This window comes from Oncorhynchus keta, chromosome 28, assembly GCF_023373465.1.
Source record: "Oncorhynchus keta strain PuntledgeMale-10-30-2019 chromosome 28, Oket_V2, whole genome shotgun sequence".
Taxonomy (NCBI): Eukaryota; Metazoa; Chordata; class Actinopteri; order Salmoniformes; family Salmonidae; genus Oncorhynchus; species Oncorhynchus keta.
Window position 1 is genome coordinate 14151710 of NC_068448.1, and position 22325 is coordinate 14174034.

General features: G+C 42.1%; 2 protein-coding genes across 2 annotated transcripts in view; one reads left to right on the plus strand and one right to left on the minus strand.

Moving 5' to 3' along the window:
• Positions 1 to 4037, plus strand: part of LOC118376211 (tachykinin-3-like) — a 26008-nt gene extending 21971 nt beyond the window's left edge. Inside the window, exons 6-7 of the mRNA XM_035762897.2 lie at positions 2980 to 3058; positions 3668 to 4037. Coding sequence (XP_035618790.1) covers positions 2980 to 3058; positions 3668 to 3686 — 98 coding nt within the window. The 3' untranslated portion in view covers positions 3687 to 4037. The remainder of the gene's footprint in view (positions 1 to 2979; positions 3059 to 3667) is intronic.
• Positions 3999 to 22112, minus strand: c1galt1la (core 1 synthase, glycoprotein-N-acetylgalactosamine 3-beta-galactosyltransferase 1, like a). The gene is made up of 6 exons (XM_035762896.2): positions 21741 to 22112; positions 19972 to 20122; positions 17022 to 17175; positions 16616 to 16777; positions 15910 to 16412; positions 3999 to 5526 (listed from the first exon to the last, which is right to left on the minus strand). Exons 2-6 carry the CDS (start codon positions 20050 to 20052, stop codon positions 5176 to 5178), a joined length of 1251 nt encoding a protein of 416 aa, XP_035618789.1. The 5' UTR covers positions 20053 to 20122; positions 21741 to 22112; the 3' UTR covers positions 3999 to 5175.
• Between the last annotated feature and the right edge of the window lie 213 nt (positions 22113 to 22325).

A 22325-nucleotide genomic window follows, 5' to 3' on the forward strand; every position in this document is an offset into this window, starting at 1 on the left:
CCATTCATGAGACATGAGAGCAGACACTTGCCCCCAATTAACTGTGCTATGTATTTTGTATTTTGCCTATTACTGTATTGTCCATCTTCTGAATAAAGTGAGAATAATTATGTCACTAGACCTTGCTGTAGTGTCGGTTTGGTCAGTAAATACCTCAGGAGGGGACTTTCCCATGTTTGAGGTCACTGGTCGTCCCCGCCCTGTGACCTCCTCCAGTTCCCAGTCTCTGTCCTTTCGGCAGACAACCCACTGCTCGGTGGCCAGCCTGTCCACAGAAGCAATAGATACATGTATCTTTAGCTTGTTTCACACTGGTGTTCAATTTCCCCTTATCCTCCTTCTAACACTGCTGTGTTTGCTACCAAAGTGTCAGCACACTGCCCACGCTCACTTTTTGGTCTGATCATTTTTTCTGGGTTCTTTGCGAGGACTGTGACTTGAGTAGTTAACTCTTGGATGGCTACTCTGTTTGCCTGTACATCACCTCGTATGTGACCTTGGTTTTATTCCGTCACACTTTCACCCCCTCACTTTGCTGTAATACGTTAGCAACTACTGAGCACAGTCTGTAAGACCCCATGGGATTTTGGATTTCTGCGGCATCCCTTGCTGACTCAGTGATTAGATCTACAAGGAAATCATCTTTAATCTTAAAATCAGATACATATGCTTTTAAATCACTTCCTATATTTGCATGTTTGACACTGAACCCTTGATGTAAAGTGTAAAGGAAAACATGCTGGACCAATGGTTTGTCATATGTTAGTGTGTCTGCACCCTCGTGGCCAGCACAATGCACTGTTTCAACCCAATAAGCCTATATGCAAATTCCTGTGGGGTCTCTTTATCTAGTCGTTTTGCAACGGCTCACTACTGGCTTTATCTTTCATGTGTGATTTGAGAAATGACTTTAATTCATCAACTGTAAGTCCTTCATAGTTAATGAACATCTCTAAGAATGTGCCCAATTCTGATAACCTTGAGGACAGCTCTAACTACCTCTGATTCAGAAATGTTTGCTCTGGTTTCCTCAATTTGCTTAAAAATGCTACTATAACTAATATCAGCACCTGAATCAGCTATTTGACCACCAACGACCTCCAATTCATGTTGTGGCAGAAGGGCTGCCACGTCTGACACTCACCAGAACACTAGGTCTCTGCATTTTTGGTGTCAGGAATGGCGACTTCCTCAGGAACCACCACATGGCCGCTGTACTTTGGTGTGTCTGTACGTTGTCTGTTGACTCTTGCTGTCCTTGTTCGTTGTCCTTTGATGGAGTCCAGTTCCATCTCTCTGGATGTTTTGTAGTCGTCGGTGTCCTCCAGCAGTTGGGTGACAAGATCCTGCAGAAATAGCAGCTGACCGACGACCATCTTCCAGCTCACTCAGCTGTTTACTGTTCATGTAACACAATGTAGTCATGCATTTCTGCATCATTAGCCCCTGTGACAGTGGGAGCCTCTACAAGCGTTTCCCCAATCAGGACAGCTGCCAGTTTGTATGACTGCATTTCGTTGAGCTGGATCAATCGTTTTTGAATGTCCTACACTAGCTTTTTACATGTGTTAACTCATGCCATTCCCCCTACCATCTATTGACTTTGTGTCTACGTCGAACACTTCTGAAAAGGGGGATACCTAGTAATTTGTTCAACTGAAATGTGTCTCCCGCATTTAACCCAACCCAGCTTGCTCTGGACTCCAAGCGTTTGTCGCCGTGGTTCTTTCACGATCCACAACTCTGGTCAGTGTTGTAGATCACAGACGAGCCCCCAAAATGGTACTACCCTCAGAATGGAGATCTGAGAGCAGTAAGGTAGAAATATGAAATGCGGTGTAAAAAAGGAAGCACATGAGAATGTTTCAACTTTAACAAGTGACTCCATTTTAATAATCAATCAAAAGTTGAATAAATGAATATTCATATCAAGTTGACCTAAATAGGAAATTAATCTCAGATTGAATTTCACAAAATAACAAAAATAGAATTGACATTACCCAATGAAACAAAACACCATTCAGTATTTCAGTCTCCATGAACACACTAACATTCAGTCTCCCAGTCTTGTATAGCAAACGGCTCCATTTTATGATGACCACATCAGCAAGAGACAAACAGTTCAAAAGTCTGATGATAGAACCACGACAGAGTATTACTGTAATAACAGCCCAAATACATTCTGCATCCCACTGAACCATGAGATGACATTACTCTCCTGTTGAACAAATAAACCATCCAATACATTCACTGTAATATACATTAGAAAATAGTTACTTGGATAATTCTGGCTCAGTTGGTAGAGCATGGCGCTTGTAACAGGGTTCCCCACCACCCATACGTAGAATGTATGCACACATGACTGTAAGTCATAAAAGCGCAAATGGCATATATATACATTGGACACTCATTCCCAGGGAACTTTGAGCTAGCTAGCAGACCTCTCGATAGCTAGCTGGCAGCCCTCTCGATAGCTAGCAGCCCATCTCGATAGCTAGCTAGCCTAGCTCACTAGCTTGTTTGCTACATTGAATTTTGTTAAAAATATAACCCTGTGACCGATAAACAGACATAAATAGACATAGTCCATCAAATCCGCTACACATACATGAATATAGTCTATATAATGATCCTCTGCAACTCAGCTTGTGTGGCTCAGTTGATAAGAGTGAGGTGCTAGTAACACCAAGGCCATGGATTCAATTCCTACAGGGATCATACTGTATTTAAGTCACTTTGGATATAAAATAAAACCGATCACATGTAGAGGTACACATACTGCTGTCAACACAGGGAGTACTTAAAACATTTAAAAACTAAATGTCACTGCCATGAGTACAAAAATATGGTCATAAGTGGCATACATGATCATATGAATTAGTCTATGGTATCTATACCTCTATAGTAATCCAATGTACGATGGAGAAAATGTACAGTATTTTTTCAGCTAAGTCACTCAGTGTGGGCTCTGTCTTACAGGTAACATGCGTCCTTTGAGGAAGGAGGTGTTCCCAGAAAGAAGAAAAGGAGGTATATTCTTTAACAAGTGCAGACTGAGGTGAGTGAGTGTGTAAGGCATCTTCTCTCCCATGTCACTCAGACTGCATGCATTATATACTGTTTTCCATTCACGTGTTAATTACATATGCATGATCTTAATTTGAGCCAGTTTGCTTGGCTTAAAAACAATCGTTAAGAAGCCAAGTCATTCCAGCCATATCAACCATTTTACAATCATCATGACATCAAAAGCATCTACAGATGTAGGATCTTAATTTGAGCCAGATTGCTACAGAAAGAAAATAATCCTGCAGCAACAAGAAATGTGAACTATGCGGATTAAAACTAATGGACATTTTTGTAGGGGTTGATACATTTTTAGTTAGCAAATCAAATCTGAAATTTCTAAAGTGTAAATTACAAACTTTTGAAGCCTTTTTTAAAACTCAAATATACTACAAGTTTGCATTTCCTGCTGTGCAGGACAATTCTCTGTAGGCCTCCACTCAAATGAACAGCTTTAGTTCAACTCTCTACGTACCAGAATACATTGAATAAGAAATCAAGTGCTTCATATTGAATTAAATAAACTATAATACTATTTTAAAAACACATTTATGAACCTTTATTGATTATACTGTACATCCACTGTTCGGTTTTGATCCAGGTTTCGTCGTGGGTTATAGACAAGACATTCATCTGGAGCCATCTCTACCATCCAGCTAAGGAAACACCCTTTTCAGAAGATTGGAGATATTATTATACAATACAGAAGAGCAACGATATATTTTACAAAAACAAAGTATTCTGAAAACTTCAATGGAATTTAAACTGACCAAACCAACATATTACTGTAACGTTCCAGATGGGTTTTCATAGTAACTAAACTAACAGTTTGTATATAACATGTATTGTCACAAAAAAAAAAGTCACATCTGATATGATCTATTTCCTTAACATAGTTGGTTCTTTTTCCCCAAAAGTTCAAGACAAAACACTTTTGTTGTTGTAAATTAAAATATTAATTTAACCTTTAATCTTTGTACTTCTTGTCATATCACAACTGTAATATCTTATCAAATGGAAAGAGAGACTATGGAAATACAGGATCCCACAGCTGCCACCGATTCTACTGGTAGAGTATATACAGTACAAAAGGTTATGATGTATACTAGGGCTGGGATTCAATACAATCACGGGTTATAGGCATTGCGGCTTTCAAAGGCAATGTTGCCGCTTTCGCAGAGATCCCATTCACGGTAAACAAAATGGCCTTTAAAAGCCGCAATGCCAATAACCGGCCATCGGATTGAATCCCACCCTAAATTGCTTGTTTCATTCCAGCTGAAAAACATACAGGTCAATGTTTAGTGTAGATATGAAATCTTCTCTTCGACCTCCCAAAAAGACAACGAAACCAGAGAACAAGGTAAATGGCTTAAACTACCGTTAAGAAAGAAGCCAAGTCATTCCAACCATTTTACAATCTTCATGACATTCAAAGCATCTACAGATGTAGGATTTAAATAAGCCAGTTTGCTACAGCAAGAAAATAAGTTTGTAGTAACAAGAAATGAGAATTATTATGTGGATTATAATTAATGGACTTTTTTGTAGGGGTTGATACATTTTTTCATAAGGGAAAATCAAGTCTGAACTTTCAAAGTGGAAATTAAAAACTTCAAAACCTCAAATACAATGCACGTTTTAAACCTAACAGATGCATTACGCATTCCAAAGGGCAGCACAGTCGTCTGTACCAAGTTATCAAGCGTAACGAAAGAGGCGTGCGTAACACCTAATAAGCTGTCAAGTACTGGATATAGATGAATGGTAAGTAACTGCATACTATTTAAATTCAAACAGAATATCATTAAATCGCAACAGATATCAAATAAAAACAGTTAAGACTTTCAAGTTAAATGATTTACAGTATATGTACTCACTTAAAAGATAAATATATATATATATTTATAAAATCCCCATAATCAATTAAACCTGCACTGTGGTGGAACTGGCCATAAGAGCACTATGTGGGTAATCATTTTTTCATTATTCATGTGTCAATTCAGGAAGTAAACTTAAATTGACTGAATTTAAGTGGAATTGCCCCATCCTGGCCCATACACTACACATTCCCGTTCCAAAAACACATGTAAACCCATACAGAGAGAATCACCCTTGTCTCTCCTGTGTGACTGCAGTCCTGTTGTTGTCAATGGGTATTTTACCCAATGTCTCCTTCCCACCTTTGTCTGACAAAGGCTTTGCCCCGGACTCTGCTTTGGACTGGTCTCCATCACCACCAACAGTAATAACAGCTGGGGTTCTCCCTCTCCCAGCTGTACCCACTGTAGGCCTCTCTGTCTGGGCCTGCCGCTCCACCAGGCCCTGGGGTAGTGGAGGTCTGTAGCGGTACCTGTAGCCGTAGGCACGGAGGTGGTAAGTCCAGTATTCCAGTGTGTACATCAGCTTTGCATCCACATAGTGAAAGGATACTGCCAGGTCTGAGCAGCACCGGGGACCCTGGTGAAGGAAAGCACACAGTATTCTAAAACATACTCCATGGCCTTTCACTGTATCTGTTGACAGAGCGGGATACAGGAACCAAGGCTCCGAATCGCACCCTTAAAAATAGCAGGGATTTTTGTATATTCAATTCAACAGCTTGAATTTATACCTGACTATTGTGGTGTTCACTGTCTTTCACATGACTTTCAGTATCTTGGGAACTATGGAAATCTCATTGCCCCTTTTTGACTGTCAGTCTGATAACCATTTGGAAATAGGCTACCTTGGTATCGAACAGCAGAGACACTGGCTGTGTTTCCACCACAAATACACTTGTTTAACCCTAATTGTATTGCCTGCCGTGTGTCTCGATGGTCTCTGTCTAACAGACTCATAATAGACTTCTCATTTGCATTGCAAAGCACAAAGAACTAGCGCTATTATCTGTAACAAATTGGCAAATGTTACTATTGTTGACAGAGTTTTGTCTCGACTGCAATCATCAACCTCAGCATCAATGTAATTGATGTATTTATTTTAAAGCTGTACTAACCAGGGCCAAAGACCCAGTGGGACAGAAAATCGGAAGTTACGAATTTAAGTATGGTTCCACAAATATTTGGAGACCGTCAGTACGGTCGCTACGAACATGCCCATCAGTTGTTGAACGTTCGTACCTTCACCAACACATTCAACAGGAATTGTTGCAGAAGAAGATGAATGCTGTCCACACACTGAGGTGTCACACGCCCTCATCGTGTGGAAGTTCAGAACCATGCAAATGAAAGGTGACCTTTTGGCTTGGTGTGCAGTTGCTATTTTCGTTGTTCACGGTAAGACCCAGTACGATGACGAGGGTCAGTGTCAGCGCTGTGCTCTCGGCTGCACACTCACAAGAGTTATTTATTTTATTTGACCCTGCTTTCACCAGCTAAGTTGACAGCAACAACCTGGGGAATAGTTACAAGGGACAGGAGGGGGGATGAATGAGCCAATTGTAAGCTGGGGATGATTAGGGGACTGTGATAGTATGAGGGCCAGAAAGGGAATTTAGCCAGGACACCAGGGTCACCTACCCCTACTCAGCCACCAATTGTGCAAGTTCTCCCACTTAAAAAGATGAGGCCTGTAATTTTCATCATAGGTACACTCCACTGATAATCTCCCTTGATCTAGGGCTCCATGCAAGATCTCACCCCGTGGGGTCAAAATGATCACAAGAACGGTGAACAAAAATCCCAGAACCGCACGGGGGGACCTAGTGAATGACCTGCAGAGAGCTGGCACCAAAGTAACAAAGCCTACCATCAGTAACACACTACGCCGCCAGGGACTCAAATCCTGCAGTGCCAGACGTGTTCCCCTGCTTAAGCCAGTACATGTCCAGGCCCGTCTGAAGTTTGCGAGAGAGCATTTGGATGATCCAGAAGAAGATTGGGAGAATGTCATATGGTCAGATGAAACCAAAATATCACTTTTTGGTAAAAACTCAACTCGTCGTGTTTGGAGGACAAAGAATGCTGAGTTGCATCCAAAGAACACCATACCTACTGTGAAGCATGGGAGTGGAAACATCATGCTTTGGGGCTGTTTTTCTGCAAAGGGACCAGGACGACTGATCCGTGTAAAGGAAAGAATGAATGGGGCAATGTATCGTGAGATTTTGAGTGAAAACCTCCTTCCATCAGCAAGGGCATTGAAGATGAAACGTGGCTGGGTCTTTCAGCATGACAATGATCCCAAACACACCACCCGGGCAACGAAGGAGTGGCTTCGTCAGAAGCATTTCAAGGTCCTGGAGTGGCCTAGCCAGTCTCCAGATCTCAACCCCATAGAAAATCTTTGGAGGGAGTTGAAAGTCTGTGTTGCCCAGCAACCGCCCCAAAACATCACTGCTCTAGAGGAGATCTGCATGGAGGAATGGGCCAAAATACCAGCAACAGTGTGTGAAAACCTTGTGAAGACTTACAGAAAACGTTTCACCTCTGTCATTGACAACAAAGGGTATATAACAAAGTATTGAGATAAACTTTTGTAATTGACCAAATACTTATTTTCCACCATACTTTGCAAATAAATTCATCAAAAATCCTACAATGTGATTTTCTGGATTTTTTTCTCATTGTCTGTCATAGTTGAAGTGTACCTATGATAACTACAGGCCTCTCATCTTTTTTAAGTGGGAGAACCTTCACAATTGGTGGCTGACTAAATACTTTTTTGCCCCACGGTAAGTGCCATGGGATCTTTAGTGACCACAGAGAGTCAGGACACCCGTTTAATGTCCCATCCAAAAGACGACACCCTACACAGGGCAATGACCCCAATCACTGCCCTGGAGCATTGGGAGAGGGGGCGCAGATGAGCCAGTCATCGAGATAAGGAAAGATCTTAATCCCCTGTAGGTGGAGGGAGCTCTGAGCTGCACTCACACATCTTGTGTAGACGCGAGGAGCCAGGGAGAGGCTGAACTGAATACAGTGAACTGGTATGCATGGTCTTGGAAGGCGAACCACAGAAAACGCCTGTGTTCTGGTAACACAGGAACGTGAAAGTAACCGTCCTCGGACGTGAACCATTGCCTTGCGGCTACAGCCCGGAGAACATTGACCGTCCGCAACAAGGGAAAGGGGAGCACCTTTAGGAAAACATTGAACTGCTTTAAATACAGAACTGGATGAAAGCCAGGAAATAGGTTGAATAAAAGCCATCTTGCTATTCTGATGCTTTTACTTTGTGATTGCGCCCTTCTACAGGAGAAATGTAATCTCCTGGTTGAGGATGCAAGCTTTCAGGGGGAATGTGACTGAAGTCATTCTGACCCCTGAGAATGGTGGGGGTCAGTGATGGAACTACAGCCTGTACCCTTGTGAGAGGGTCTTCACCACCCATGGGTCTGAGGAGTGGGATGCCCAGTATGTCAGGGTCTGCTGGGTAAAACGCCATTCAGTTTATGCCCCCAAGCCTGTTTGTGGGGTTGGGGCTTACCACGGCCCTGGCAGCTCTTGGTGCCTTGGGGGGTGGCTGCATGGCCGTCTGGGGCTGGTGAGCACCTGTGTTAGGCTGGTGGTATGGTCAAGGGCGTCTGAGAGCGGCGAGGTTCACACGTATCAGGCCTCCCTCTGCCATGACTCTCTGATGCCTGGTTTCTGGGCTGTGAGTTCCACAGTGGTGTAGCCTGACTCAGCTGTTTTCTACCTTCAATGGGCCCCTCAGCCACGGGGCTGAAGAACAGTACGTGGACCACTGGGAGATTTCTCAGCATCCAGACGGATGCAGGTCATTCAATTGGACATTGGACATTGGGGCTTGGGCGAGCCAGACCTGGCGACGAGTCATCACTAGGGTGGACATCAGTCTGCCTAGCTCTCTGGTCATGAACGCAAACACTTGAAGAGATGCGTCATTCAGTTTGCAGAGGTCCAGATCTGCATGCTCCGGCTGGAGCATCCTGTTCTGTGCTAGCATAAGCACTGAGAGAGAGAGAGTTCTCAATGTGGGCCATGCGGGCCGCTGTGTCGTAGGCTCGTGACAGTAGCTCCTTTGTGGCCCTGCACTGACGTCTGGGGCAGCAGGTGTCATCTGGGGAGAGAATAAGCTCTGCTATGCATTCATCCACTTTAGGCATATGGTCCAGCCCATGTTGTTTTGTGTCGCACCTGGCAGATAGCGTCATACTATCCTTGCCATGGTGGGCGAGAGCCCGCAGGTCAGCCCAGCATTCTTGAAGCTCCATAAGAAAAGCCGGTGAAGGTAGCACACTGAATGGTGTAGCTGCTGGGACCTTCTTAAAGAACAGGTTAGCTGCAAGGGCTGTGGCTTGAGGGTGCTCAAGCTCTAGCCTAGCTAAGAATGTACACAGGACAGGACAGCGCATAGTGAGGCAGAGCTTTCTTCTGACTCAGTGTGATCAGAGCCTCAGAATGACTCCTCTGACCCATCTTTAGCGTTGAGGCTGAATGGGTCCACAACTGGTTGGCACCCCCTTCGCCATGTTGGGCTTTTCATCATCCTGGTGAGTAAAGTGCCAGTTGGATGCCCGAGTGGAAAGCAGGTCATCATCAAGGCTATCTGAGTCCTCTGGAGGGAGTGCTTTAGGGCCCCTCTTTTGGTGGTCCTGGGTGGGTCCTGGCGAACAACACTGGTAAATTATTTGAAAACCAGGCCCTCAACTCTGGCTAGCCACACTTCCCTCACCTTCACAGGAAGGATGGTGCAGTTAATGCAGGGGTCAGTAAGGGATTGACGCAGGTGGCCAAAGCCTACTTGTAGTTCAGCTCCACAAGAGGAACAGCCATGCATGCCCAGCATCATGGTGATGCAGTGTTCTCTCAGCTCAGAATGTGGAGAGAAAAAAAACTATAAAATATTTCTAATGTAATATACTGATTCATGAAATTAGTGAGGTCAATATCCCTCCAGGATACCTGGGCCAGGGAGATTTGAAAGGCCTGCTCACTGAAGTGTTTTAGGGAGCGTTTGACAGTGATGAAGGGTGGTCGTTTGACCGCAGACCCATTACGGACGCAAGCAATGAGGCAGTAATCGCTGAGATCCTGGTTGAAGACAGCAGAGGTGTATTTGGAGGGCAGGTTGGTTAGGATGATATATATGAGGGTGCCTAGGTTTACAGATTTGGGGTTGTACCTGGTAGGTTCATTGATCATTTGTGTGAGATTGAGGGCATCAAGCTTAGATTGTAGGATGGCCGGAGTGTTAAGCATGCCCCAGTTTAGGTCACCTAACAGCACGAGCTCTGAAGATAGATGGGGGGCAATCAATTCACATATGGTGTCCAGGGCACAGCTGGGGGCAGAAGGTGGTCTACAGCAAGCAGCAACAGTGAGGGACTTGTTGGTGGATTTTAAAAAGGTGGATTTTTAAGTAGAAGCTCAAATTGTTTGGGCACAGACCTGAATAGTAAGACAGAACTCTGTAGGCTAACTCCGCCACTTTGGCAGTTCTATCCTGTTGGAAAATGTTAAGTTAGGGATGGAAATTTCAGGGTTTTTGGTGGCCTTCCTAAACCAGGATTCAGACATCTAGGACATCCGGGTTGGCAGAGTGTGCTAAAGCAATGGCTAAAACAAACTTAGGGAGGAGGCTTCTAATGAAATGAAACGAAGGCTTTTGCAGTTACAGAAGTCAACAAATGAGAGCACCTGGAGAATGGGAGTGAAGCTAGGCACTGCAGGACCTGGATTCACCTCTACATCACCAGAGGAGGAGTAGGATAAAGTTACGGCTAAAGGCTATAAGAACTGGTCGTCTAGTACGTTCAGGACAGAGAGTAAAAAGAGAAGGTTTCTGGGTGCGGTAGAATAGATTCAAGGCATAATGTACAGACAAAAGTATGGTAGGATGTGAATACAGTGGAGGTAAAATCTAGGCATTGAGTGACGATGAGAGAGTTATTGTCTCTAGAGACATCAATTAAACCAGAGGTTACTGCATTTTGGGAGGTGGGACAAGAGGGTTAGCTGAGGCATATTGAGCAGGGCTGGAGGCTCTACAGTGAAATAAGACAATAATCAATAACCAAAACAGCAATGGACAAGGCATATTGACATTAGGGAGAGGCATACGTAGCCGAGTGATCATAGGGTCCAATGAGTAGCTGGACCATCTGGCAGTCCTAAGGACAAATCCGGGTTTGGCTGATACCAGGAAAACGCTACCTGCCCCACCCAATGCACGGTGCCAACTGTACATTTAGGTGGAGGAGGAATAATGGTCTGGGGCTGTTTTTCATGGTTTAGTTCCAGTGAAGGGAAATTCTAGACAATTCTGGGCTTCCAACTTTTGGCAACAGTTTAGCGAAGGCCCTTCCCTATTTCAGCATGACAATGCCCCCCCCCCCCCCCCCACCCCTGAACTCCGCCTAGCAGAGACATCTTTGTATTAGCAACTATTAATTATGAGCTTATATGGTATTAAAGTTAAGGGGCATCACCCTGGTCGGGGTGATCCTCAGTAGGGGATAAAAAGGGAAAACACCATATTTTGTGCCGAGTGTGTTACTTGCAAATTACTGTTAGTGTAAACTCCGGGTTGAAATCCGGCTTGCAATCCTTATTAAACAAACTAACCTCTGATCAAAGAAGAGTCCTGTGGTCACTTCTGTGCACATAGGACAGAATTCCCTTACATCAACCAACATCAGTGCCCGACCTGAGTAATGCTCTTAAGGCTGGATGGAAGCAAGTCCCTGCAGCAATGTTCCAACATCTAGTGGAAAGCCTTCCCAGAAGAGTGGAGGCTGTTATAGCAGCATGGGGGGACTCCATATTAATGTCCATGATTTTGGAATGAGATATTTGATGACCAGGTGTCCACATACTCTTGGTAATATAGTGTACCAGGCGAGAGGGATGCCTAGGGGAGGCAATCCGAATCTCACGTCTTATAGCTGACTAGGCTAACAACCTTCCTGGACACGGTTATCTCGGGAAGTGACCAGTTTGAGTTTTAAATAGTTGTGTCCTCGATAATGAGCACAGCAGTGGAGGATATCTTGACATGGTTAGTATCGGAGTGCGGTGGCCAACACAGACACACCCTAGCAAGTGGGCTAAATCCGCACAAGACAAGGAAGCCCGATATCCTCAGATAAAAGGGATAGGTAGGGGAAACCTGTCACACAGCCTTGGAGGGCAAATTTCGTGCTCTGACACACAGGTCACAGGCTGTTGGTGACAGACCGACAGTACACACAACTCACACAGAGTTTAGCTTATCGTACCGCTACCTGGGAAGATGCAATCCCAAACAACGGGAGCAGTGGAGCAGTCAACTTGGGTGATGTGGCTCAGCTAACTTTGGAAGAAGAAATAAGAGATGTGGTCTGACGTCCGTTTTTTTAATGAAGCGTGGGGGCACGTCCTCCCACGCTGTCACGTCACCGGTGTGACTGTTGTTATTATTACTGGACCTGCACGGAGCACGAGGGATATAATCCATACTTCCAATGATACTGACGATCTGAAAGGTATGAAGTAGAACCAACATTCATTAATGTTGTCATTCACTGTGAGATAGCCTTTACATAATATGTCGTTTATATTCAGGCCGTTTGTTCATTGAAAATAAGTGTAAATATACCATATATATTACACCAAGAGGGTTTGTGTAAGACTGATGCCCTGGTCAAAAGATGCCATAGCCATTAATAGACCAAAAACACGGTGTCACAGGAGGTTGGTGGCACCTTAATTAGGGACTACCTCTTTCCCAACTGTATTTAATTTATTTATTTATTTTGCTCCTTTGCACCCCATTATTTTTATTTCTACTTTGCACATTCCATTGCAAAACTACCATTCCAGTGTTTTACTTGCTATATTGTATTTACTTTGCCACCATGGCCTTTTTTGCCTTTACCTCCCTTCTCACCTAATTTGCTCACATTGTATATAGATTTGTTTATACTGTATTATTGACTGTATGTTTGTTTTACTCCATGTGTAACTCTGTGTTGTCGTATCTGTCAAACTGCTTTGCTTTATCTTGGCCAGGTCGCAATTATAAATGAGAACTTGTTCTCAACTAGCCTACCTGGTTAAATAAAGGTGTTCTTCACATGCCTACCTGGTTACATAAAGGTGTTCTCAACTAGCCTACCTGGTTAAATAAAGGTGTTCTCCACATGCCTACCTGGATAAATAACTGTGTTCTCAACTAGCCTACCTGGTTAAATAAAGGTGTTCTCAACTAGCCTACCTGGATAAATAAATGTGTTCTCAACTAGCCTACCTGGTTAAATAAAGGTGTTCTCAACATGCCTACCTGGTTAAATAAAGGTGTTCTCAACTAGCCTACCTGGTTAAATAAAGGTGTTCTCAACTAGCCTACCTGGTTAAATAAAGGTGTTCTCAACTAGCCTACCTGGTTAAATAAAGGTGTTCTCAACTAGCCTACCTGGTTAAATAAAGGTGTTCTCAACTAGCCTACCTGGTTAAATAAAGGTGTTCTCAACTAGCCTACCTGGTTAAATAAAGGTGTTCTCAACTAGCCTACCTGGTTAAATAAAGGTGTTCTCAACTAGCCTACCTGGTTAAATAAAGGTGTTCTCAACTAGCCTACCTGGTTAAATAAAGGTGTTCTCAACTAGCCTACCTGGTTAAATAAAGGTGTTCTCAACTAGCCTACCTGGTTAAATAAAGGTGTTCTCAACTAGCCTACCTGGTTAAATAAAGGTGTTCTCAACTAGCCTACCTGGTTAAATAAAGGTGTTCTCAACTAGCCTACCTGGTTAAATAAAGGTGTTCTCAACTAGCCTACCTGGTTAAATAAAGGTGTTCTCAACTAGCCTACCTGGTTAAATAAAGGTGTTCTCAACTAGCCTACCTGGTTAAATAAAGGTGTTCTCAACTAGCCTACCTGGTTAAATAAAGGTGTTCTCAACTAGCCTACCTGGTTAAATAAAGGTGTTCTCAACTAGCCTACCTGGTTAAATAAAGGTGTTCTCAACTAGCCTACCTGGTTAAATAAAGGTGTTCTCAACTAGCCTACCTGGTTAAATAAAGGTGTTCTCAACTAGCCTACCTGGTTAAATAAAGGTGTTCTCAACTAGCCTACCTGGTTAAATAAAGGTGTTCTCAACTAGCCTACCTGGTTAAATAAAGGTGTTCTCAACATGCCTACCTGGTTAAATAAAGGTGTTCCTACCTACCTGGTTAAATAAAGGTGTTCTCAACTAGCCTACCTGGTTAAATAAAGGTGTTCTCAACTAGCCTACCTGGTTAAATAAAGGTGTTCTCAACTAGCCTACCTGGTTAAATAAAGGTGTTCTCAACTAGCCTACCTGGTTAAATAAAGGTGAAATAAATAAAAAGGGAGGACAGGCTCATGGTAATGGCTGGGGCGGAATAGGGGGGATAGGATGCTGCCAATATACTGACTCAACTCCAGCCACTTTAATAATGGAAATTGATTTTTAAAAAATGTATCACTAGCCACTTTAAACAATGCCACTTAATATAATGTTTACATACCCTACATTACTCATCTCATATGTATATACTGTACTCGATACCATCTACTACATCTTGCCTAAGCCGTTTTGTACCATGACTCATTCATATATCTTTATGTACATTTTATTTATCCCTTTACACTTGTGTGTATAAGGTAGTAGTTGTGGAATTGTTAGGTTAGATTACTCGTTACTGCATTGTCGGAACTAGAAGCACAAGCATTTCGCTACACTTGCATTAACATCTGCTAACCATGTGTATGTGACAAATTAAATTTGATTTGAAATACAGCAAACATAGTTTCAAATCTTTAAAAAAAACATGTATCGAACAAGCGATCATTTTCACGTTTTCATACATTTTTGGAATGTTTGGGAGTTACGTATACTAAGGCATTTGTGAAAATTCTATAGCAATATAGAGTGGGAAAACGGCAGTGCATTTGGACAATTAATAAACACTGCAGTAAATAAAACATCTGTCTCAACCAGTCTATGCAGACCAGTGCACCATACATAGCCAAGCAGAGCTACAATAGGCCTTTATGCAAACAAGCCATTGCCACACAGGCCTGTCATCATTCACGTTCATCATTGCAACTGCGCTAATTTAGATCATTAGAACACATTTGCCAAAAGCCACAAAATACACTTGAATGTATTTCTGCAAATATGTCAATATCACATGGGAGTCCTCTTAACATCTGGGAACTGTCCATTGATCAAACAACCATGAAACGGTAGACTCAGTTATGCACATCAACAAGCTCAACAACTAATGCTAGCTAGGTCAAGTTGGGCTAAAATTTAACAAAGGAACATTTGATAAACCCTCTCAAACTTTTTCAGGTAGTTGGCCATCAAAATTGCACTGATAAACAATAGGGAAATGTTATCTAGAGCGTTTGTGACTATTATTTTGCCTGTTTACTGACAACGGTCATATTCAGCGGGCGTTGCTAAATGTACCAGTTATTCTGCGCTCTGGCGCACTCAGATGAGAGTGCTCTGAAATTGGGGTAAATAGCCAGAGTGAATTTGCGAAAGCAAGAGATATGCTAACTGGAAAACAGTCATTCAAGTTCTTGCTAGCTAACCAAATGACACCTGCATCACTAGCTGTGTATAGCAACCGAATATGTGGGGAATAAACCAGTCACTCACCCACTCCTCCAATAACATGGCATCCTCCTAACAGATAGCTAACTAATGTTAGGCTCTGTGTTTTTAGCTAGGAATGTTGAGTCAAATAGACCCTATTCTTAAAACCTCTTATAAAGTTGCATGAACTGGGAATTTGATATTTTTGACTGATATTATGATTGTCTATTTGTTTCATATCTGCAAAGTAGTTAAAACACTGTCCGTTTCACTTGAATAATCTGTGAAACTGAAAGCCAACTAGTAACAACAACAAGACAGACCTCTACGATGGGGTAGTAGCAGTAGCTCCAGTACCAGAAGCTCTTGGAGAACTTCCCTGTCAGATGATGCTCGGGAACAAACGGATGAAACGTCTCCCGTTGAAGGGTATCCCTCGAGTCCATAGCCAGAACACCCATCTTCTCCAGACACTGTCCCAGAGCCAAGTCCTCCACAGAGGTGGTATGGGTACACACCTTGGTCTTGAACCCCTCCACAAACCTCCTGAGAGCTTCTTTACTCAACACATATCCTGCTCCGCCACTCATGTACCCCTGCTTTGTGTAGGGCTTGAAGCGCTTGCCAAAGTAGAGGGGCTCCTCGGGCGTGTGATTGGACAGGACCCAGCGCAGGTTGTCCACCACTACGAAGGTGTCGTCGTCCGCCTTGAGGAACCAGTCGGCATCATTCCCATGATGCTCCAGGGCATAGTGGAAGGCCCGGATGGTCTTCCAGTAAAGCTGGTCGCGGCCCTCCCCCGTGCCGAGCCCCACTGTGGGGAAGTCTGGAGAAGAAGAATGCTTTATTGCCCAATTTCATACATTTCACCAACACTGGATCGAGAGCATTTAGGGTTGAGTGCCTTGCTCAAGGGCACAACAGCAGGAGACAGCATCCAGATTTTTACCGTTGTTAATGGGATTCGAACCACCCACCCTCAAACCAGCCCGCCTCTCTGCCCTCTAGGCTACCTGGCTGGGTACCTACCTGGGTCGTCGATAGAGCTTACGAAGACTACAACGTTGCAGTGGCGGCTCCAAGTGGCCTTTACGTGGCGGGCCTTGGTCTGCAGGTTACTGGGACCAGTCATCACCCAGCACAGGATGCGCACCTTCCGGTACAGCTCATCTGCCACGCTACTGTCCTCACCTGAAAACCATAGCCAAATTAGAAACAACTTTAATTGATGGAAGAGAGAGTATAGTATTCATATTTCTATGGAAAGAGCATATTTCAATAATGAAGTGTCTTTGTGGCAGCAAAGATATCTATGTTCTATATTAAAATACACAACACACACCTTTCATACTTCCGCACAGATTTATGAGAAACATCAGAGGAAATGAATTTCCTTTAACCTGAAGAGGTCCTGTGTCTTATTGGGCCTGTGTACCTATGTGGTGTGGATGGTTGAGGTTGATGAGGGTTGCTCCTTCCATTCTCCAGTTATTACTGTCACTAGACTGTCTCTTCCTCGACAATGCTGCTACTGAGCTGTCCTGGCCCTCTCCCAGCACATCGGACTCCATGCTCATCTCGAACCACACCTGTTTTTACAAATAAAGATGACGTATTTCAAATTCAACTAAGTTTATTGACTGATAACATCATAATACCATAGCAGGTATACAAAATACAGTAATACTTATTTTCACCATAATTTGCAAATAAATTCATTAAAAATCCTACAATGTGATTTTCTGGATTTTTTTTCTCATTTTGTCTGTCATCGTTTAAGTGTACCTATGATGAAAATGACAGGCCTCTCTCATCTTTTTAAGTGGGAGAACTTGCACAATTGGTGGCTGACTAAATACTTTTTTGCCCCACTGTATAGCCACAATAAAACAAGTCCTATATCGACGTAATCTGAAAGGCCACTCAGCAAGGAAGAAGCCACTGCTCCAAAACCGCCATAAAAAAGCCAGACTATAGTTTGCAACTGCACATGGGGACAAAGATCGTACTTTTTGGAGAAATGTCCTCTGGTCTGATGAAACAAAAATAGAAGTGTTTGGCCGTAATGACCATCGCTATTTTTGGAGTAAAAAGGGGGAAGGCTTGTAAACCTAAGAACGCCATCCCAACCGTGAAGCACGGGGGTGGCAGCATCATGATGTGGGGGTGCTTTGCTGCAGGAGGGACTGGTGCACTTCACAAAATAGATGGCAACATAAGGATGGACAATTATATGGATATATTGAAGCAACACCTCAAGACATCAGTTAGGAAGTTAAAGCTTGGTCGCAAATGGTTCTTCCAAATGGACAATGACCACAAGCATATGTCCAAGGATGTGGCAAAATGGCTTAAGGACAAGTAAGTCAAGGTATTGGAGTGGCCATCACAATGCCCTGACCTCAAACCGATAGGAAATTTGTGGGCAAAACTGAAAAAGCTTGTGCGAGCAAGGAGGTCTACAAACCTGACTCAGTTACACCAGCTCTGTCAGGAGGAATGGGCTGAAATTCACCCAACTTATTGTGGGAAGCTTGTGGAAGGCTACCTGAATCATTTGACCCAAGTTAAACAATTTAAAGGCAATGCTACCAAATACTAATTGAGTGTATGTGAACTTTTGACCCACTGAAAATGTGATGAAAGAAATAAAAGCTGAAATAAATCATTCTCTCTGCTATTATTCTGATGTTTCACATTCTAAAAGATAAAGTGGTGATCCTAACTGACCTAAGACAGGGCATTTTTACTAGGATTAAATGTCAGGAATTGTGAAAAACTGAGTTTAAATATATTTGGATAAGGTGTATGTAAACCTCCGACTTTAACTGTAAGTAGGGCTACTTGAATAGTAATCACAGCTGTTTAGGGCTACATGAATACTAATTACAGGGCTATAGGGCCACTAGATATTGGAAACACTTCTGGAAGTGAAGCTAAACAAAGATATGTATTCAATCCACTAATACTAAATATGGGCTTGTAACACAAACATCTTTATTTTTTGTCTTCTGAACTTGGACAATGTTTCTTAGAGTTATGGGTTGTTGCTATGTTGAAGTGCCACCAGGAGGCGCCTTGCTTCTAGTGGACCTGAAAGGTTTCTCAACTTCAAATGCTCTGTCATTTAGATCAAGACAATTCAATTTAAGAAACTGTAAACAATTTGTTTTTATGTTGGTAATTACAATAGTTACATTTCCAATTTAAGTGTGAAATTAAATGTTGATAACAAGCCGAGTAGACAATCAGATAAAACCAGGCAAGGTAGCTAGCTAGCCTAATTGATTTAGCTTTTCTCTCATCTTGTCTTTTTGATGTAAATGTTTTCATTGATAACTGTACAAAATAAAATACTCATACTTGACATTTTGAAGAGCATTTTTCATTAGCTATGAGCTAGACCTAGATCAAATGAACTGGCTAGTAATTCAGTTAAGATATGAAGCTAGCTTGCTAGCTAGCCAGTCATACAGAAGAGAGGGCTACTGTGGATTGCTATTTTATCTGTAAAATGTATCATCCCTATATAGCCAGCTAGCTAACTACATAGCGGATATAGCAGAATTATGTTTTTATAATGTTTTACTAATTAAAAATGTAACACCTGAAATGTCTTGAGTCAATTATTTATTCAACCCCTTTTTTATGGCAAGCCTAAATATATTCAGGAGTTAAAATGTGCTTAACATGTCACATAATAAGTTGCATGTACAGTGCAATAATAGTGTAACAAGTCAGTGAAACGACTGTAACTCATTCAGAGTAAAAGCTATCACTATCATGATTTCAAATTATCAATATGCTTTTTTCTTTATATTCATTAGGAAGTTGTGTAAATGGCAGTTGTTTGGGGGGAAAGCATATAAGTTACGCATTTTCACAGGTGTTTTTTCTTGACTGATTACCTTTTGATTGATGTGGTGCTGATATGTAGGATCTTAGTTTGATCACTTTGGTTGATGAGAATTTTCCTGCAAACTTGTTGTGTATTCAAGGTTTAAAAGGGCTTCTAACGTGTGTAATTTCCACTTAAAACATTCAGACTTGATTTGCCCTAATGTAAAATGTGGCAATTAATTATAATCCACATAATTCAAATTTCCTGCTGTAGCAAACTAGATCAAATTAAGATCCTACATCTGTATTGCATGTTGTATCGTTTGAAAGGGCTGTTTCTCAGCTTTCAAAATATGTATTATGTCTTCATTTATGGTTTGACACCAGAAAATAATGCTCATTAATGTATGCAGAGGTCATGGTCTCAATAAATTCAGGAATTCCAAAACTCTCCTACAGATGATGCAACAATGCCAATATGGCGATTTACAGTTACAGTTAGCTGGTGTTCTGAGGCCTAGTGTTTCCATTTCACTTTAACCCACCTGGCGCAGGAAGTACAGGCTCAGGGTTCCCACTAAGAAACCTATGTAGAAGCAGCATCTGGAGCCACTCAAGCCTTTCATGGTGACCTCCTCCCTCACTCTCCTCGTCTCTAGTAGTTCCTCCTTGTCACTTTGATCACAGCATCTCTGTCTGAGATTGAAAGAGAACAGTAGGGATGAATAGGCAGACAAGATAGCCACCTAGAAGCAACAATAATTTCAAAAATAGTTTCTTTCAAGTAGCCAGAAACCAACTGATCGTTAATCATAAATGTCTGAATGATTTAAAGGACAACTCCACCACTTTTAAACCTAATTTTCAAACTCTTCAGCACAATGCCAGTATGCACATAAAGTATGTGAAATTTGTAAATTTCTACATTTTGTAGAAAAAAATTATAGTTAAAAAGTTTTACCCGATGACATCATCAAAAGTTTAACCTCACTAGGGTCTGTGGGACAGTCCCACCTGGCCAACATCCAGTGAAATTGCAGAGCGCCAAATTCAAAAACAGAAATACTCATTATAAACATTCATAAAACATACAAGTGTTATAAATTGGTTTAAAGATTAACTTCTTGTTAATCCAACCACGGTGTCAGATTTCAAAAAGGCTTTACGGCGAAAGCATACCATGCGATTATCTGAGAACGGCACCCAGCAGACAAATCATTACAAACAGTTACCAGCCAAGTAGAGGAGTTACACAAGTCAGAAATAGCGATAAAATGAATAACTTTTGATGATCTTCATATGGTTGCACTCACAAGACTCCCATTTACTCAATAAATGTTTGTTTTGTTCGATAAAGTCCCTCTTTATATCCAAAAACCTCTGTGTGATTTTCAGTGATTTTCTTACTTTTAACCCTGCCCTGTGATGTCTCAGGAAATAATTATTTTAGGATCTTTCTTCTTAACTTTTTAAAAACAGATCATAGAAATGCAAAATGTTCACATATGTATAAACTGGTATTGTGCTGAAGATAATGAATTATTGAAAAGTGGCGGAACTGCCCTTTAAGTAGTAAATGGCTTGTTTTGCATGAACCATGACAGCTCAGTCCAACTACCTGTGAAAGTACACACTGGAGGTGTGGCAGAAACCTTGCTCTTCTGTAGACTTTGTCTAGAGAAACCAGTTTGTCTAGAGAAACCAGCAATGCAATCTTATCACCCAGGTATATGTTCTTGTTGGATTAATTTATTTTAGATGAGAGTGAAACTACAAGAGTGAAAGCGCAAACAGGAGTGGCCAGTTTACTAGAATCCGGTCCATTGACTAGAAATTACATTTCAAAAGACATTTCAGGCATGCAACAGAACTACAGAGACCCTTGCCACCATAGTTTTCAGATAAACAAACTCACTTTAACACATATGGAGGTTAGAGACCTCTAATCATGGACCAGGAAGTTAATTATTTACACTAAATAGGCCAAGATTATATAACCCCTTAACAGACAGACTAGGTAACACTGTCTGTACCCCCTCTGCTGCCTGCTGTACTGCACTGAAAAACATGTCTAAACACAATGGTAACATTGTATTGTACAGTTTGCAAGCTACCCCATATATTCCCTAGCCTTAATCTCCTGGTGGGTGAGAATCTGGACTAGTCCTAATAACTGGAGAAGATAAATTGATACAATGTTACAGAGACCACCACGTCAACATAACAGTGATGCACGCGTGTTACCGCGATCATCTTTCCCCGTCAATACATACATTTTATCATCAGTTATTGTGTCCCAAAATATAATAATTACCTGTGTTTGTTGAAGACAATATGGAAAGCAACCTCCACATTGAGAGTGCAACCTAGCCTACAATGAATTGATGAATTTCGAGACTAAAGGACGACGTTACACCATCACACAGTGGGTCAGTCCAGTATTGAAGTTTGTAAAGCTCTCTATGTACAAAACCGCTCAGAAAATAAACGACAGCATGACTAACGTCACTGTAAAATTCCACGTTTTTAAGCATTACAGTGTAATATCCGAAACCGCGGCATTTGACGGATGGAAATATCGCGTTTGACCTAAGAGCCCGCCTCCTTCCCGAAACCATGCTCCTAGATTGAGTTGATCAAAATGTGTGAGACGCTGCGCAGAATTACAGCTTTTTGCAGCCTCGGTACAGATCGCGTAAAAAAAACTATTTACAGGTTAGTTATTTCGCAGTGGACAATCATATGCAGATCAGTGAATCTGCGCATCACCTTGTTCGCAATGCATGATCATTTGTAGATCAGTGAATCTGCGCGTCACATTGTTCAAACCAAAAACAGTACAAAAACAAATACTATTGAGTATATTGGGTGCGTTCCAGATCTGATAAAATAATATAGA